The following is a 16,285-nucleotide window of genomic DNA, read 5'->3' on the forward strand; positions in this document are numbered from 1 at the left end:
AAAGAACCTGCGTGCCAGTGCAGAGGACGGAAGAGATGCAAGGTCAACCTCGATGATCTCTAAGTCGGGAAGATGCCCTGGAGGAGGGCAGGGCATCCCGCTCCAGTATTCTTGCCTGGAGAATCCCAGGGACAGAGGAGCCTGCTGGGCTATGGTCTGTAGAGTCACAAAGAGTCAGCCATGCCTGAAGCAACTTAGCACGCACTCATGCACCATACATAAAAGTTATATCTTTATTCTCTTAGACTTTAGACTTCCCCCCATGATAGCCCTGGAATCTCCTTGACAACAGTAACCTTTTATTTGGCAACTAAATCCCAAGTAACAACTCTAGGGTGTTCCTAACCTAAATCTTTTCTGATATTTTACATTGAATTCTAATTGCTTTTTTTTTTTTTTAACTCCAAAGTGACTATAGATGTATTAACCCATTACTACCCTGTACTAGAAATCTTCTTCAGTAGTTCATATATTCCAAGTCCATATCATCCCATATTCCCTACTTACTTTCCAAAAGTTTCCATTGATCATCACTACTGCTGTCCCCATTAAAAAAAAAAATATTAAAGATGAAATCCTTGTAGAAAAATAATCAATTGGTGACACATCTTCCCATACTGGCAAAAAAAAAAAAAAATGATGCCAGTGGACTCATTAGTTTATGGCTCATCAAATCCGAACACATGATTTGTTTTCCCCATTAGTATAACTTGTAACCTGATAGCACTCCTCCTTGGTGACATCTCAATCCCATCTGACTTGATGATTGAGTTTAAGCCAGGATTTTGATGGTCTATGAATTCCGAATTCTGTAGTAGTACTTTTTTGTTAATATGGACTTATTACCCACTTGCCACTTAGTTTATCAGCCGGTGGTTAAATCCAGTTTCTATCAGTAAGTAAATGCCTCTACATTATCACTCGGCAGCAGGCTGCCAACGGAGACAGCCTTGTCCCCGTCATTAACAAGCACAATGTATGCAGAACACCAGAGGGGAATTAAAACCACAAAAAATACCTCAGGGTGGTATTTTTAATATGAGAATTTAATTTGTAATTTCACAGATTAAGAATTTTGGCTGCATTAATCCCTTTATCAGCTCACAGCAGGCTATTTGCAGAAGCATAACCATAAGGCGATATTCATTGGCAGAAACACGCCTTTGCATAACGTTAAACATCAGGGGCAGTGAAACCTTTTGAAGGGGGGAGAATAAAGATGAAAAATCATTATATTTTTCAAGCAAGATTCTGCTAAATGCCTCCGGTAACAATTTTGAGTTACAGAAATGCTATTTCTGTGTCTAGTAGATAATCATTATGAAGCATAAATCCAGTTGCAAGAAAGGACAACCCCGGTCTTAAATACCACAGTCATTTCCATCTTGAACAACGTGGTCGTCCTTGTAAACATGTTTACAAAACAAAGAATTTCTAGGCTCTGGAGACTTTGGGAACTAGTTTCTTTTTGGGTGAAATGACTGGTTTTGGTGACTGTTATCTAGGTTAATATCCTGCAGACTGTATTTAGAAGTTCTTGAAATTCTTAAAATTAAATTTTGTGTTAATGTGGAGTCTTGTAAAAGTTCATCACCCGGCAGTTGGCAGCAGCAGCAGCAGGGCCAGGATCCTCATATGCTTCCTTTTCAAGGAGGTTTGGAAAGGGGGCCATCTGAAAAGAAGTGTTGCAGAACCAATAAATGGATTTTCTTAGCAACCAAGTCATGGTTAAGACTGATCAGTTTTAGGAACCTCACTTTAATACATAATCTGCTCAGGCTGCAATAACAACATAACATAGACTGGGGCTTAAACAATAAACATTTATTTCTCACATTTCTGAAGGCTAGAAGTTCAAGATCAAGGTGTTTGCAAAATCAAGGTCCCCGATGAAACAGCCACCTCCCTTATCATCACATGGCAGAGAGAGAAAAACAGTGACATCTCTCTCTCTCCCTTTGCAAATAAAGCCACTAATCTCATGCTAAGGGCCACACTCTCTTGACTGCATCTAACTCTAATTTCTACCCAAAGACCCCATCTCTAAAAACTTATCACATTGGGACTCCAGGATTTGAATTTTGGAGGGACACAATTAAGTCCACAGCAGTCACATTCTTAAAGATAGGTCATAGCATTTTTTTTTTTTAAAGAAAAGAATGTCCACAAAGAGAAAACACTTATGCAAGCAGAAAGCAAACCCAGGTGAAGAGAAGAAGATTGTAACTACTTGTAAGTTCAAAGTGGGCTCCAGCCTTCTTGGCCTACTTTTAATGTAGCAGACCTTTCGAGATGAGAATCAAATGTTATTAGAACCTTGGTTGCACAGAGCCCTGCAGTCATTCCATGAATTCTTATAAAAATGAAGTTATATGCTGATGCCAGACTGTTATTTGCTTTGGAAGAACGTATAACAATATAATATCTTTATTGTGCTAGTCCTTAAAACCTCACCAGTTTACATAATACCAAAATTTAGAAGTAATATATTAGTGTGCCACTGAAGAAGGAATTATAAATTCATCAAGCAGGAATTATGGTACAGTTACCTGGGGATCTGACGGTTAAAGCTGGCTAATTCTAGTGGCACCCTGTCATTCTCCCTCTATCCCAAAACCCCAACAGCCTTGCCCCACTTCTTCACAAAGATTTAATTGCAGGAAAGTAAATCGAGGGCTGATTTAGAAGAAATTCATTACTTTTCCCAAATACACCACAGGGCATTCTCCTGTGTATACTATCAAGTTACATAAATTATTGAAGCTGAACTACCCTTGTCAAAGTAAATGAACAAAATACACTTCATAGCGCAGAGTCCTTGATTTTATTACATTCATTTGCTAATTCACAAAACTCAGATCTACAGTAAAAGAAGGCCAACAAATTGGTGCAGTGTGAGGAGCACTGAACTGGGAATCAGACCACCTGGATTCTAGCTTTATAGCTTCAGCTTCACTATTAACTAGCCAGGCAACTTTGGACAAATGCCTTAGTCTCTGTGGGTTTCCAGCTTCTCGTTTAGAGACACAGTGATCCCTGAGGACCTTTGCAGCTCTTCTTTTGGTAGGGTTTCTGACTTATTCCCACATGTGTCCTATATATTATCCTAAAACAACATCATGCCATGAATGGATCTCCATGCCATCTTTTTAAAAATAAAACTCACCCTGTTCAAATGTATTCGCTGCTCCAGTTCCTAGACTTCCATTTTCTCTTACATCCTTTTGTGCCAAGCTTCTGCACCCAAGACTCCACAGCTGCTGGTTTCAGGCTCTATCCATGGATCTTTTCCCGGCCCTCATCTTGACCCATCAGCGTAATTCACAATTGACCACCATCTCCTCCTGGTAATATTTCCTTTGATTGGTTTCCAGGACAGGACGTTTTCCTTTCACTCCTCTAAACATTTCTTTTCATACTCCTTTGCAGATTTCTCATCTGCCAGACCTCTCACTCTTATAGTGCCCTGGGGCTTAATCCTCAGATCTTCCGATCTGCATACACTCCCAAGAGCCCAGATGATCTCATTTAATCTCATGATTTAGATGTCATCTGTGTATACTGACAGCTTCCAAATTTCAATCTCCAGGCCCATCTTCCTTGATTCCAGACTTGCATATCCAGCTCCTACTTAACATCTCCATTTGGATGTCTCATAGGCATCTCCAGCTTCATATTATCAAAACTGAACTCTGTATCTTTTCCCCCAGACTTGCTCATTTTGGAGTCTTTACCTTGTTCGTAAATGGCAATGTCATTCTTCCAGTTGTTGGAAGTTACCCTTGATTCTTCTTTTGTTACACCCAAACCCAGTTCTTCCATAGACCCTGTTAGCATACCTTCAAAGCAGATCAGTAGAGGGTCCTAACTTCTCCCCTGCCACCGCCCACCCCATGTTACTTACCATCATCTTTCAGCTGTATTTTTATAGTAACCTACTAATTGTTTTGCCTGCTTCTCCTTAGAAAGGCTTTGATGTTTGCTCTTTCTTCAGTTCATCCTCGATCTTCCTCTGGATCTTTCTATGACTTGCCCTCTCACCTTTTTGGGTCTCTGCTCAAAGGTACCTTACCTGGAAGCTTTCACTGATCTGCTTCCACCCCAGGACTTCCTGTTTCTTGTCCCTGCTTTATTTTTCTTCATAACACTTAGAACTAGTTGATTTATTTGTCTGAGTATTTATCATCAGTTCAGTTCAGTTGCTCAGTCGTGTCTGACTCTTTATGACCCCATGGACTGCAGCATGCCAGGCCTCCCTGTCCGTCACCAACTCCCAGAGTTTACTCAAACTCATGTCCATTGAGTCAGTGATGCCATCCAACCATCTCAGCCTCTGTTGTCCCCTTCTCTTCCCACCTTCAATCTTTTCCAGCATCAGAGTCTTTTCAAATGAGTCAGTTCTTTGCATCAGGTGGCCAAAGTGTTGGAGTTTCAGCATCAACATTAGTCCTTCCAATGAATATTCAGGACTGATTTACTTTAGGATGGACTGGTTGGATCTCCTTGCAGTCCAATGGACTCTCAAGAGTCTTCTTCAACACCACAGTTCAAAAGCATCAATTCTTCGGTGCTCAGCTTTCTTTATAGTCCAACTCTCACATCCATACATGACTACTGGAAAAACCATAGCCTTGACTAGATGGACCTTTGTTGGCAAAGTAATGTCTCTGATTTTTAATATGCTATCTAGGTTTGTCATAACTTTTCTTCCCAGGAGCAAGTGTCTTTTTATTTCATGGCAGCAGTCACCATCTGCAGTGATTTTGGAGCTCAAGAAAATAAAGCCTGCCACTGTTTCCACTGTTTCCCCATCTATTTGCCATGAAGGGATGGGACCAGATGCCATGATCTTAGTTTTCTGAATGTTGAGTTTTAAGCCAGCTTTTTCACTCTCCTCTTTCACCTTCATCAAGAGGCTCTTTAATTCTTCACTTTATGCCATAAGGGTGGCGTCATCTGCATGAGGTTATTGATATTTCTCCCTGGAATCAGTCTTGATTCCAGCTTGTGCTTCATCCAGCCTAGCATTTCTCATGATGCATATAAGTTAAATAAGCAGGGTGACAATATACAGCTTTGACATACTCCTTTTCCTATTTGGAACCAGTCTGTTGTTCCATGTCCAGTTCTAACTGTTGCTTCCTGACCTGCATACAGATTTCTCAAGATGCAGGTTAGGTGGTCTGATTTTCCCGTCTTTTTAAGAATTTCCCAGAGTTTGTTGTTGGTCCACACAATCAAACGCTTTGGCATAGTCAATAAGGCAGAAATAGATGTTTTTCTGGAACTCTCTTGCTTTTTTGATGATCCATTGGATGTTGGCAATTTGATCTCTGGTTCCTCTGCTTTTCTAAATCCAACTAGAACATCTGAAAGTTCTTGGCTCACGTACTGTTGAAGCCTGGATTGGAGAATTTTGAGCATTACTCCACTAGCATGTGAGATGAGTGCAATTGTGCAGTGGTTTGAGCATTCTTGGCATTGCCTTTCTTTGGGATTGGAATGAAAACTGACCTTTTCCAGTCCTGTGGCTACTCCTCAGTTTTCCAAATTTGCTGGCATATTGAGTGCAGCACTTTCACAGCATCATCCTTTAGGATGTGAAATAGCTCAACTGGAATTCTATCACCTCCACTAGCTTTGTTCATAGTGATGCTTCCTAAGGCCCATTTATCATCTGTTTCCCCTAAATGAAATCTGCAAACACCAGGGTTTCTTTTCCTTCTGAGTTATACACTACAGGATTCTGAAAGCCTGAAACAGTATGGGGCTCAATAGATACTTCTCCAAACAATGAATGGAAGAATGGAACAAAGAAAGGGCAAAATATTTCATTTCCAAATTCAAGCTAAATTGCTCTAGATCAGAGCAATATGAGAGATCAGCTGAGCTGTGGTTTGGAGGGGAAGTCAGACTGTCCTGTCATATGTGTGTGTGTGAATCTGTGTGTTTGTGTGTGGCTGTGACAACTTGACAATTTCAAAGACCAGTGTATACCATTTTGTTTCATGTACTGGACGTCCAGCATTGCATTTCAACCTCACCTTTTGAAAGAGAAGATTATAAATATATAAATGAAAACTTTTTATTCTGTCCACAGTGTCTTCTATTTTTACCGTCCCAAATGTAAGATTGCAACCGGAAGCCGGAGAAAGCATGAGGACCTTTGGGAAAAACAGTAGTTATGGCAAAAGTCTATCCAATAGCAAGCACTGATGCGCACAGCGTCCTCAAGAGAGCACAGGTAAGAGGATCTACTGTACTTGGAAAATAATTGTGAAAAGACACCGAGTTGATCTTTCAAATGAAATATTTCAGATTTATGTTTTTCTATCTAGTGAATCTTTTATGTTCGTTATGGCCTTCATTACAAATTGATGTCATTTCCATATTTTTAGACACATTCTGGATCCTGACCAAAATGGTACTTTATTTATATAGTCATAAGCAAACCATTTTAGTCATAAGCAAATTATTTCCCTACTCACACATTCTTCAATGAGGTTAGAAATGGTTAATCTTGGAGGATATCTAAGTCACAGACCTGCTGTGTGTGGCCCATGCAATTTTTTTTCCCTTGGTTGCTCTCATTGTAAAATTGGGTAATTTTACACAACGTCTAGATTTCTGGCTTTTCTTAAAAAATCGGCAACTCGAGCAATATTGCACTCACATTCCTGCCAGAAGTTTGTGTGTTTAGCTGAACCGCCTACCTCCTTTGAAAAGGACGTGGGCTCCCTAGCTTTGCTTGGCGGCCGTTTGGGTCACTTCACCCCTTTCTGATTCCTGCGTGGTCCCTGGTACAATGCTTATCATGGCGAACCTTTTCTTTTCCTTCTTTCCAATTCTTTGACCTCTGCTCTGCTGCAGATGGAAAGTAGAACCTAAACAAGACAATCTCTAAGCATGTCAGACCGTCCCAGTGGTTATCACATAGGAATTACAGAAACAGGCATAAGTTGGCAACCTCTGCAGAGGCTGTGTCTTTATTGCCAGTTGGGAATGTCTGGGTTATTTGGAGGTTTATGCTGATATATACCTTTTTGTTTAATGCAACATAACTCTGAAGTCAATAGAGAATCAGCTTTTTTGTGGGGAAGGCTTTTTATTTGCTGGCCCATATGTTACTTGCTTGTGTCACTATTTGGTCATTAAATGTTCCAGTGAATCCAAAGATACAGACGGTATTTCAGGAGCTCCCCTTTCTTCCTCTCACTCTTAATTTGAAATATATTAACAGGCTGAACTATCGGAAGATTAATTGTCCACATTGTCTACTGGGTGATTAGACAACACCGCTGGTCTCAGCTTTTGAGGGCTCTCAATGTACGGGTCAGTTTTGGCCTCTCTGGAGTTCAGTAGTGATTTATGAATGATTGGAGAGTAGATTCTCAGATTGATAAAAGATGGTGTATAAATGCTAGTCAGGAAGTGCTACTAGTAGACTTGCCATTTCATTCATAAGAGTAAGATTCTTCTTCTGGTTATTTCTCTCTGTTGGATAAAAAGCTACCAAGAAGCATAGCTTTATTTTCCCATCAGCATCTACAGTCTCTCTTCAACTGGTCAGACAAAGCGTGGGGCTGCATTTTTGACCAGTTATCCCCTGGTTCTGAGAATGGTTTTAATTCATGAGGGTTATAGCAGATGCTTTTTAAAGTATTTAACCTGCATTACCATAATGAGAGCCCCTGGCTTTAGAAACCCCTTAACCAATTCAGTAGAGCCAAACAAAAAGTGAACTTCATTTGTGCTGCTGCCTCACACACACACACACACACACACACACACACACACACACACACACGTACGCACGCATGCACACGCATGTATGCACACACGCACACACACACACACAAGCCTGAATTTCCATCGCAAGGCTGTGTCCTTTCTTCTGTGCTCTTTGGAGATCTCTCTGAGCCGAGCCTGGCCAGTTAAAACTGCTAGAACGTGCTTTAGGTCAGCCTCTCCATATAAATTAAATCAGGCTAACTGGACAGAAGCATTGCCCATAAGGTCTCAAAAATTGCTTAAGCAAAAAGGGATTTTGAAGAGCTGTTCAGAACTAGTCATTGGTATTCAAAAGCCTTTACAAAGATGATTTTTCTTTGTAGTATGTTTTTTAAACTAGATTCAAGAATATATCTAGAACCTCTTCTAGAATTATCTAATAATACTACAAATATGTTCTCTGTGAGTTTTGTCTGTTTCACATCAACTTTTAAAGCTTTAATATTATTATCATTATTGTCTTTGTTGTTTCCTTTGAAATCCAAATGCCTCAGTTTGATTCAACATTATATTGAGGAAACATTTAATTTTTTTTTTCTCAGAAAAGCTACACAGAAGTTGAATTTTAAGAGTTTTCTGTCAGCAAAAAAAAAAAAAGAAAGAAATCCCTTTAACTTTTTGCCTTTGTAGGGTTTTACATTAATCAAATGTGTACATCTTAGACATTAAATAACATAGCCTATATATTGGTCTAAGACATCCTCATAGTGAAGCTGATTCTGATCAATAGCTGAATATCAATATCTATATTGCAGATATTATAGAGTCAAAAGTCTACATAAATAAGGGTATTTGTAAGGAAAATATATATTTCCCTAGATTTTGATGTTGATGAATGAATGAATTAATTAATTAACTGTTTAGAGCAAGCTGTGATGTCTTAAATTTTCCTGAAATGTCCCAATTCTTTATAAATCTTAGAGAGATTGGGAAAAAGAGGAAGAGGGAAGAGGCTGAGGGCTCACAGGGGTTCAGACTGTAATCCAGCATTTTAAACACCTTTCTTTGGGGAGTTAGACAGAGGTAAATATGGAAAATGCATTGTATCACTTCTGATTTTGAAATGGTGGACAGTAGGGTTTCAAGTCTTAGTTTTTCTCCTATGCCACGTTGCCCAACTATTTCTAAACTTGCATACTGAGGTCACTTCAGTCATTTAGTTAATAATTCTGGATTTGCATAAACTGGCCTAAGTGGAAACGCTAATGAGGAGTATTTTTCTTTGCAGTAGAAAGCAACTTTGGTTTCAGAGTCTTGTAACCAAATGAAATGAAAAGAAAACCACATTCCCCTAAGTTTAAAAATGGGATAGAAGGCAATGGATGATCAAAATCCTGTGCTTCCTACAGTTTGTTATCCTCTAAAGATGTGAATAGACCACAGATTGCATAGGTTGTCCCCATCTTTTTGTCAGCATGGAAGGATAGGATTTTCTTAAAGTCTGAGAGCACCTTAAATGTGCATAGACATGTTCCCCAAGGGAAAACCCAGAAACTATATTGAATATCACATCCATTAGTATCACTTATATTTGTGCACAGCGATACCAAATACAGCCCATGCTGAGCTGATTTTCCAGTCGTTCTAAATTGAGACAGGGGGTGCACAGTCAGCCTGTCGGCTCTCCTTTTGCCGAATACAAGGGATAAGAATGGTCTGTGATCTTTTAGACAGACGTTTTACAATTTTTCTGAAATGGTATATGCTCATTATGCAACATCTCTTTTCAATGAATCCACTAGTCTTCAAACCCTATTAAATTCATAATAAATATACAAACGTCTGTCTAGTGCATGAAAAAGCTGTATTTGGTTCAGGTGCAAGAACTGCACACATATTTTGGTGACGCTCTCCTTGCTTCTAGTATATAACTTTGCTAATCAATGTTATGTAAGTATGATATGAAAATGGAGGAAAAAATGTAGTAGACTTCTTCCGTTTGACTCAGTCATCAAGCAATAATTTCCTAAAAGTAGGCTGCCAGGTAAACAGTAGGATGCAGAAATTGCTCAAGAATGTTGATGAAATAAGACAAGGATTTTTTTTTTAAACCAAACTCCATGCAAAATGTAATGCATTGGTGCTTAAGCTCTTTGGCATCGCTGTCTGAACATCCAGTTTATTTATCTGTTTGTTTGTTTGTTTGTTTTTGGCGGCACTGGGTCTTCCTTGCTGCTCGTGGCCTTCCTCTAGTCTCGGGGATCGGGGGCTGCTCTTGCTTCTGTGCCCGGCTCTCGTGGTGGCCTCTATTGTTGCAGAACACAGGCTCCGTGTGCTCAGGCGAATAGTCGCAGCTCGCGGGCTCTGGGGCACTGGCTCCGTAGTGTGGCACACAGGCTTAGTTGCCCCGTGGCATGTGGAATCTTCCCAGATCAGGGATCGCACCAGTGGCCCCTGCATTAGCAAGTGGATCCTTATCCGCTTGTACTACCAGGGATGTCCTCCCTAGTGAGTTTTTAAAAATCTAGGTTCCTGGGGTATGTGAATCTGCATTTTAGAACCCCAGAGAAGGTTGATGCAGGCAGCCTTTTGAACCACATATTGTGACCTCTTCAGTAAATATTTAAGAATTATACATTTATGAAGTAAAGTAATTAACTTATTTAGGTCAGGGCTGGATAAAGACAAAGTGGGGAAACCTATCCCTTCCTTTCCCTTCTTTTTTTTTTTAAAAGGAAGATTAGTAAGTTGTGCTTTATTAATATTTATTAATAAAAGTTCTGCTGTCCAACAAGGTAACCACTAGCCACCTATCTATCTAAAGTAGCTATCTAAAGTTTATTTTTATGAATTAAAATTAAACTAAATTACAATTCTGTACCCCCAGTAGCAGTACCACATTTCAAGTGCCCATTACCCACCCATGACCAGGGGCCATCATATTGGACAGGGCAGAGAGGGGACCTTCTCAGCCTCACAGACGGTTCTACTGCCCAGCACTGGTGAAGGGCATTCCTCTTGCCTGCTTTTGTGAAGAGGAATCAGGGAAATTAAACTGAATTCACTCAGTAAAATTATATTTCAGTTCTAGAATGTAATGACTTCAGGGAAGCTCAGAATGTTTGAGAAAGAGAAATACTCAAGCGAGGAAGAAGTTGGGTGACCCAGAGAGGGACCGAGATGAATGATCGAGTGACACGTTCTGTGACCGCAGGGACAGGAGACCCCGAGAGGAAGCATGGGTGGGGATCCTCTGAGGGAAGGAAACGCGGTGAGGTTTCCTCGGTTGACTGTGGTCTCGGTTGAGATTGTGTGGGGAAGTAAGGAAGAACAGGTGGGCAGTCTAAGAAGCTGCACGGGCAGACCTCACGAGAGACTGAATGTCTGTCAGGATCTGACAGGAGCCGTGGTTTGTCTGCCATCAAACTCGAACACCCTCTCACCTCTGGTACCTGCTCCTGGAGAGGCGGCCCCCTCGCTCTGGGCCAGCCGTGACCTTTGTGTCTCCGCGTTGACTGACGGTACGTTAGTCTCCTCTGCACCTCATGGCTTCTGCTGCTTCATACACGGCGCTTCTCCTCGTCTCTCTGTTCCTGTGGTGGCCTATGGCCGAACTCTTTCCTTCAGGCTCAAACCCGCCTCCAGAGCCGCTCGCTCGGTGTCACCATCATCACGGAGGGAGAGCACGGCTGTTGAGTGGGTCCAGTCAGCTGAGCTGTGACGTGGGTGGCCAACCATTCCCGAAACAACCCCTCAGAAGAGGACGCTGGGCTTGGCAGCCTCTGAACTTTCTAGAAAAGGTATAGCCAGAAGGCGCTTGGCCTGGTCTGTACTCTATCAAGGGCAAAATTAGACAAGTCTGAGCAAACTCCAGGAGAGGGTGAAGGACAGGGAAGACTGGCGTGCTGCGGCCCACGGGGTCACAAAGAGTCGGACATGACTTAGCGACTGAATGATAACAAAATAGAGGGAAACTCCCGTTTTAATGGTGTAAAAATGCCCTCAGTGTGTGATTTATTAATCAATTTGATTGACTGATTTGGCTGTGTGGGGTCTTAGCTGCGGCATGCAGGAATCTTCGTCATGTTGTGTAAGACCTTTTCCTTGTGGTCCAGGGACTCTCTAGTTGTGGTGCCATAGGCTTAGTTGCTCCGTGGTATGCGGGATCTTAGTTCCCCAACCCAGGATCAAACCCATGCCCCCTGCATTGCAAGGCAGATTCTTGAGCACCAGACCACCAGAGAAGTCTCACGTATGATATTTTTGACTAAAGGTCTTATTAAGCCATGATGCATTTTCTTAACGATAGACACAAAAGGAGATGACACCCATTAGTACTTGCCACAGTATAAGAAATTCAAGTGTTGGATCTAGTTTTCTTTCAGTAGCAGGAAGATTTATGATTTTTTTTTTCCTGCAAGAACTGTTCTTGTCTGCATGACTCTGGAAATTTTTTTCCTATCAAACAACTACAGTTTTATCTCTGTTGTCTCAATAGTTGTGGAAATAACAGGCAGAGGGGGAAACCAGCCTGAGTGTTCCCCTCAGGTTTCATTTGAAAGAATCCCTGGTTTTTGTCTTTACCTCCTCGTTGCTGCAGATGAAGAGATCTTATTCAGGAAATTGACAGTTCTTCGAACCACACAGATGCAGACTACATTTGTGAACACTTGATTGAGAAAGGGCTGGGATGTGGTTTATGTTCCCCACCCCAACTCCACCTTTCTTTCCTTACTTTCTCCTCTACCCTAGAGAGTCTATTACCTCCTTTGAACCCTGTTGCAAAATAGTCGGCTAAGGGGTATCTGCAGATGCTTGTCTGTTCTCTTCTCTTTTCTTCTCTCCTCCTTTCTCTGCCTCGCCACTCCTCTCTTCCTCGCTCATTTCTGATCTGTACCCGACACTCCATCAACTTTGTGAATGGACTCACCAAAGCCCTTTGCTGTCTAATCTGCTTAATTATGTCCTGGGATTGTCACACAGCAGAATGAAAAGAACGTTTAATATATCATGCTTCGTGCATCCAGAGTGCATTTTTTTGAAGGGTATATTTTTCTCTGTATTGATATGTTTTCAGATTTACAGAAGAGTTGCAGGAGTAATAGTACAAAGAAGGCCTGATACCCATCACCCGCTTTCCCCAAATGTTTGCATTTTATTTCTTTTGCTGTATCATATTCATTCTCTCGCCTCTCTTTGTCACACAGATACACAAATGTGTATACATCCACATTGTTTTTCTAAACCGCTTTTTCTTCACATGATCCTCCATTACCTTTAAACATTTCAATGTTTTTCTTTTTTTTTTTTTTTTTTTTAATTTTTGTATTAGTTGGAGGCTAATTACTTCACAACATTTCAGTGGGTTTTGTCATACATTGATATGAATCAGCCATAGATTTACACTTATTCCCCATCCCGATCCCCCCTCCCACCTCCCTCTTCACCCGACTCCTCTGGGTCTTCCCAGTGCACCAGGCCCGAGCACTTGTCTCATGCATCCCACCTGGGCTGGTGATCTGTTTCACCATAGATAGTATACATGCTGTTCTTTTGAAATATCCCACCCTCACATTCTCCCACAGAGTTCAAAAGTCTGTTCTGTATTTCTGTGTCTCTTTTTCTGTTTTGCATATAGGGTTATCATTACCATCTTTCTAAATTCCATATATATGTGTTAGTATGCTGTAATGTTCTTTATCTTTCTGGCTTACTTCACTCTGTATAATGGGCTCCAGTTTCATCCATCTCATTAGGACTGATTCAAATGAATTCTTTTTGACAGCTGAGTAATATTCCATGGTGTATATGTACCACAGCTTCCAAAACACTCTCTGACATAAATCACAGCAAGATCCTCTATGACCCACCTCCCAGAATATTGGAAATAAAAGCAAAACTAAACAAATGGGACCTAATGAAACTTAAAAGCTTTTGCACTACAAAGGGAACTATAAGTAAGGTGAAAAGACAGCCGTCAGATTGGGAGAAAATAATAGCAAATGAAGAAACAGACAAAGGATTAATCTCAAAAATATACAAGCAACTCCTGAAGCTCAATTCCAGAAAAATAAATGACCCAATCAAAAAATGGGCCAAAGAACTAAACAGACATTTCTCCAAAGAAGACATACAGATGGCTAACAAACACATGAAAAGGTGCTCAACATCACTCATTATTAGAGAAATGCAAATCAAAACCACAATGAGGTACCATTACACGCCAGTCAGGATGGCTGCTATCCAAAAGACTACAAGCAATAAATGCTGGAGAGGGTGTGGAGAAAAGGGAACCCTCTTACACTGTTGGTGGGAATGCAAACTAGTACTGCCACTATGGAAAACAGTGTGGAGATTCCTTAAAAAACTGGAAATAGAACTGCCATATGACCCAGCAATCCCACTTTTGGGCATACACACTGAGGAAACCAGATCTGAAAGAGACACGTGCACCCCAATGTTCATTGCAGCACTGTTTCTAATAGCCAGGACATGGAAGCAACCTAGATGCCCATCAGCAGATGAATCAATGTTTTTCTTAAACACAGAGAATTCAGAGTTAATGTTTTTTACATTAAAAATATAGGGTTTTTTGCTTTTGCTTTTCCCTTTCCTTTCTCTCACTGAGAGTTTTTAAATGCGAAATTGCTAAAAGAGAAGAAACTGGTTTGATGCTCCACAGATTGGTTCATCAGCCCATGGAGGCTCAAAACTTGACTATCTTTTTGTGATTCGGTGTTTCCAGGTCAGATGAGCTTTCAAATTGAGGACTGGGAGGATGGGTAAGCGGGGGATGGTGAGAATAGCACTGCAACTTGCATCTTCTGTTCTTTTTAAAACCTAAATTAATTTCTTAGGGACTATTTAGCCAGCAGCAAAATATGAGTGAAATTTTCTTATAAATAGTGGGCACAAGATGCGATAAGGCTACTAGCAAGATCTCTATTAGACTGCTTGGCCAAACTATTATGAAGTTAACTGTCATATAGAACAAGTAGTTATAATCTGTTCAGGTGCTCTATTTTTCCTCTTCATTTAATGTTGATTCTTATGAATTTGGGATACAGAGGGACTTGTCTACGCCCTAAGTGCACTGTATTGTATTATTAATACCAGGATAGCAGCTGAGTCCCACTAGAGAGTCTTTGTGGTCTGCAGATGCTCTAAGAAGTATCTGAGCATAAAAGGAGGCTGTTTGAGTTGAAGTGGGCTGATGGTCTGGGATGACATTTGAACGCATGGAGGACAATGTCTAAATGACAGTGCCAAGAAAGGAAGGCAAAAAAAAAAAAAAAAAAAAAAAGCTTGAAACTATTGCCATTGTCCTCAGATGCTCACCACTCTTGAGGTACTCCTCACAGATGAGCTTTGTCTGGGAAGAAATGGGAGTGGGATCGAGGAGGCATAGACATTGGGGCCCTGGGACAAAAGCCAGGGATTTGGTCCTTAGATACATTAAAATTCTAGACAGCCAGTGTGATGAAAACCGCAACCCAAATGTATTTCAAGTCTTAGAAAGTTAAACATTTTAGCTAAATTATTACAAATATATTTAACAAAATGTTTGCAAAACTGTGAGATGCTTCAGTGAATAAAGCTTTTAAGAACATCAAATTGGCTGTGCAAATGAATAATATAGCAGGTCTCCTTTGTAATTTAGGATGGCTGCCTCCTCTATCACACACACACACACACACACACACACACACACACACACACATACATACATAACACATACACTCTGTACACTCACCCAGCCAAATGGAATAATTTGTCAACAGTCCTAGAGTTGTTAGCATAACATCATAGATTAAACAAAGGATAACTTCTCCAGCTGATAAAATAGTGTACAAGTTCTAGAACAAAAACAATGCAGAAGTTTGAGATATTGATGGAAATTTATCTCAGAATAAATATTACCCGGTATGCCAAGCATGGAGTCAAATACTGTGCTGTTAACTTCCATACTTGGCTGAATTTTTTTCCTTTAAATTATCACCATTCTTTTAATGTAGTTTGCATTATGTATAGTGCCCCTGGATTTTTAATTGCTCTGGATTATCATTTTCAATGCAATTAGTAAAATGCCCTCAATTACATATAATAATTACTATAAATGGGGCTATTGGCCTAATTGTTATAAATGGAGAAAGATGTTTGATTATCATGTGCAATTAAATCATGTACAGTATTTATTTTACATTATTACATAAATGGTGTAATGATAACACATAACTATATCATGTCATTCCTCGGTCAACAAATCTACTTCATGTTCAAAATCTCTAGAATTATGATACATTACCAAAGATCCACAAAGTGAATCTTTTTTTCCCAAAGTAATTGGGTTATTCTGTGGGTTGGGAACCCACTTAATAAACTGATTATGCACAGGGAAGAAAAATCTGGAAAGAAAAAAAAATTATTTTACCACCCTTAGAATCAAGAATGTCCAGATTATCCAACATTGTTAGTCTTAAATCCTCCCCAAGCCCAGTGCCAACCTTCACCACACCTATTTGTTTTTATGTAAACATGTGAAAATCAACACCCC

At 40.3% G+C, this 16,285-nt stretch overlaps 1 protein-coding gene across 1 annotated transcript in view; it reads left to right on the forward strand.

Annotated features, from left to right (window-relative positions):
* The window catches only part of CDK14 (cyclin dependent kinase 14), a 660,346-nt gene that overhangs the window by 554,483 nt on the left and 89,578 nt on the right, over positions 1-16,285 (forward strand). Inside the window, exon 14 of the mRNA XM_043462555.1 lies at positions 6,101-6,244. Within this exon, the coding sequence (XP_043318490.1) occupies positions 6,101-6,216 (116 nt within the window). The 3' untranslated portion in view covers positions 6,217-6,244. The remainder of the gene's footprint in view (positions 1-6,100; positions 6,245-16,285) is intronic.

The sequence above is a fragment of the Cervus canadensis genome, chromosome 3 (genome assembly GCF_019320065.1).
Source record: "Cervus canadensis isolate Bull #8, Minnesota chromosome 3, ASM1932006v1, whole genome shotgun sequence".
Classification (NCBI taxonomy): Eukaryota; Metazoa; Chordata; class Mammalia; order Artiodactyla; family Cervidae; genus Cervus; species Cervus canadensis.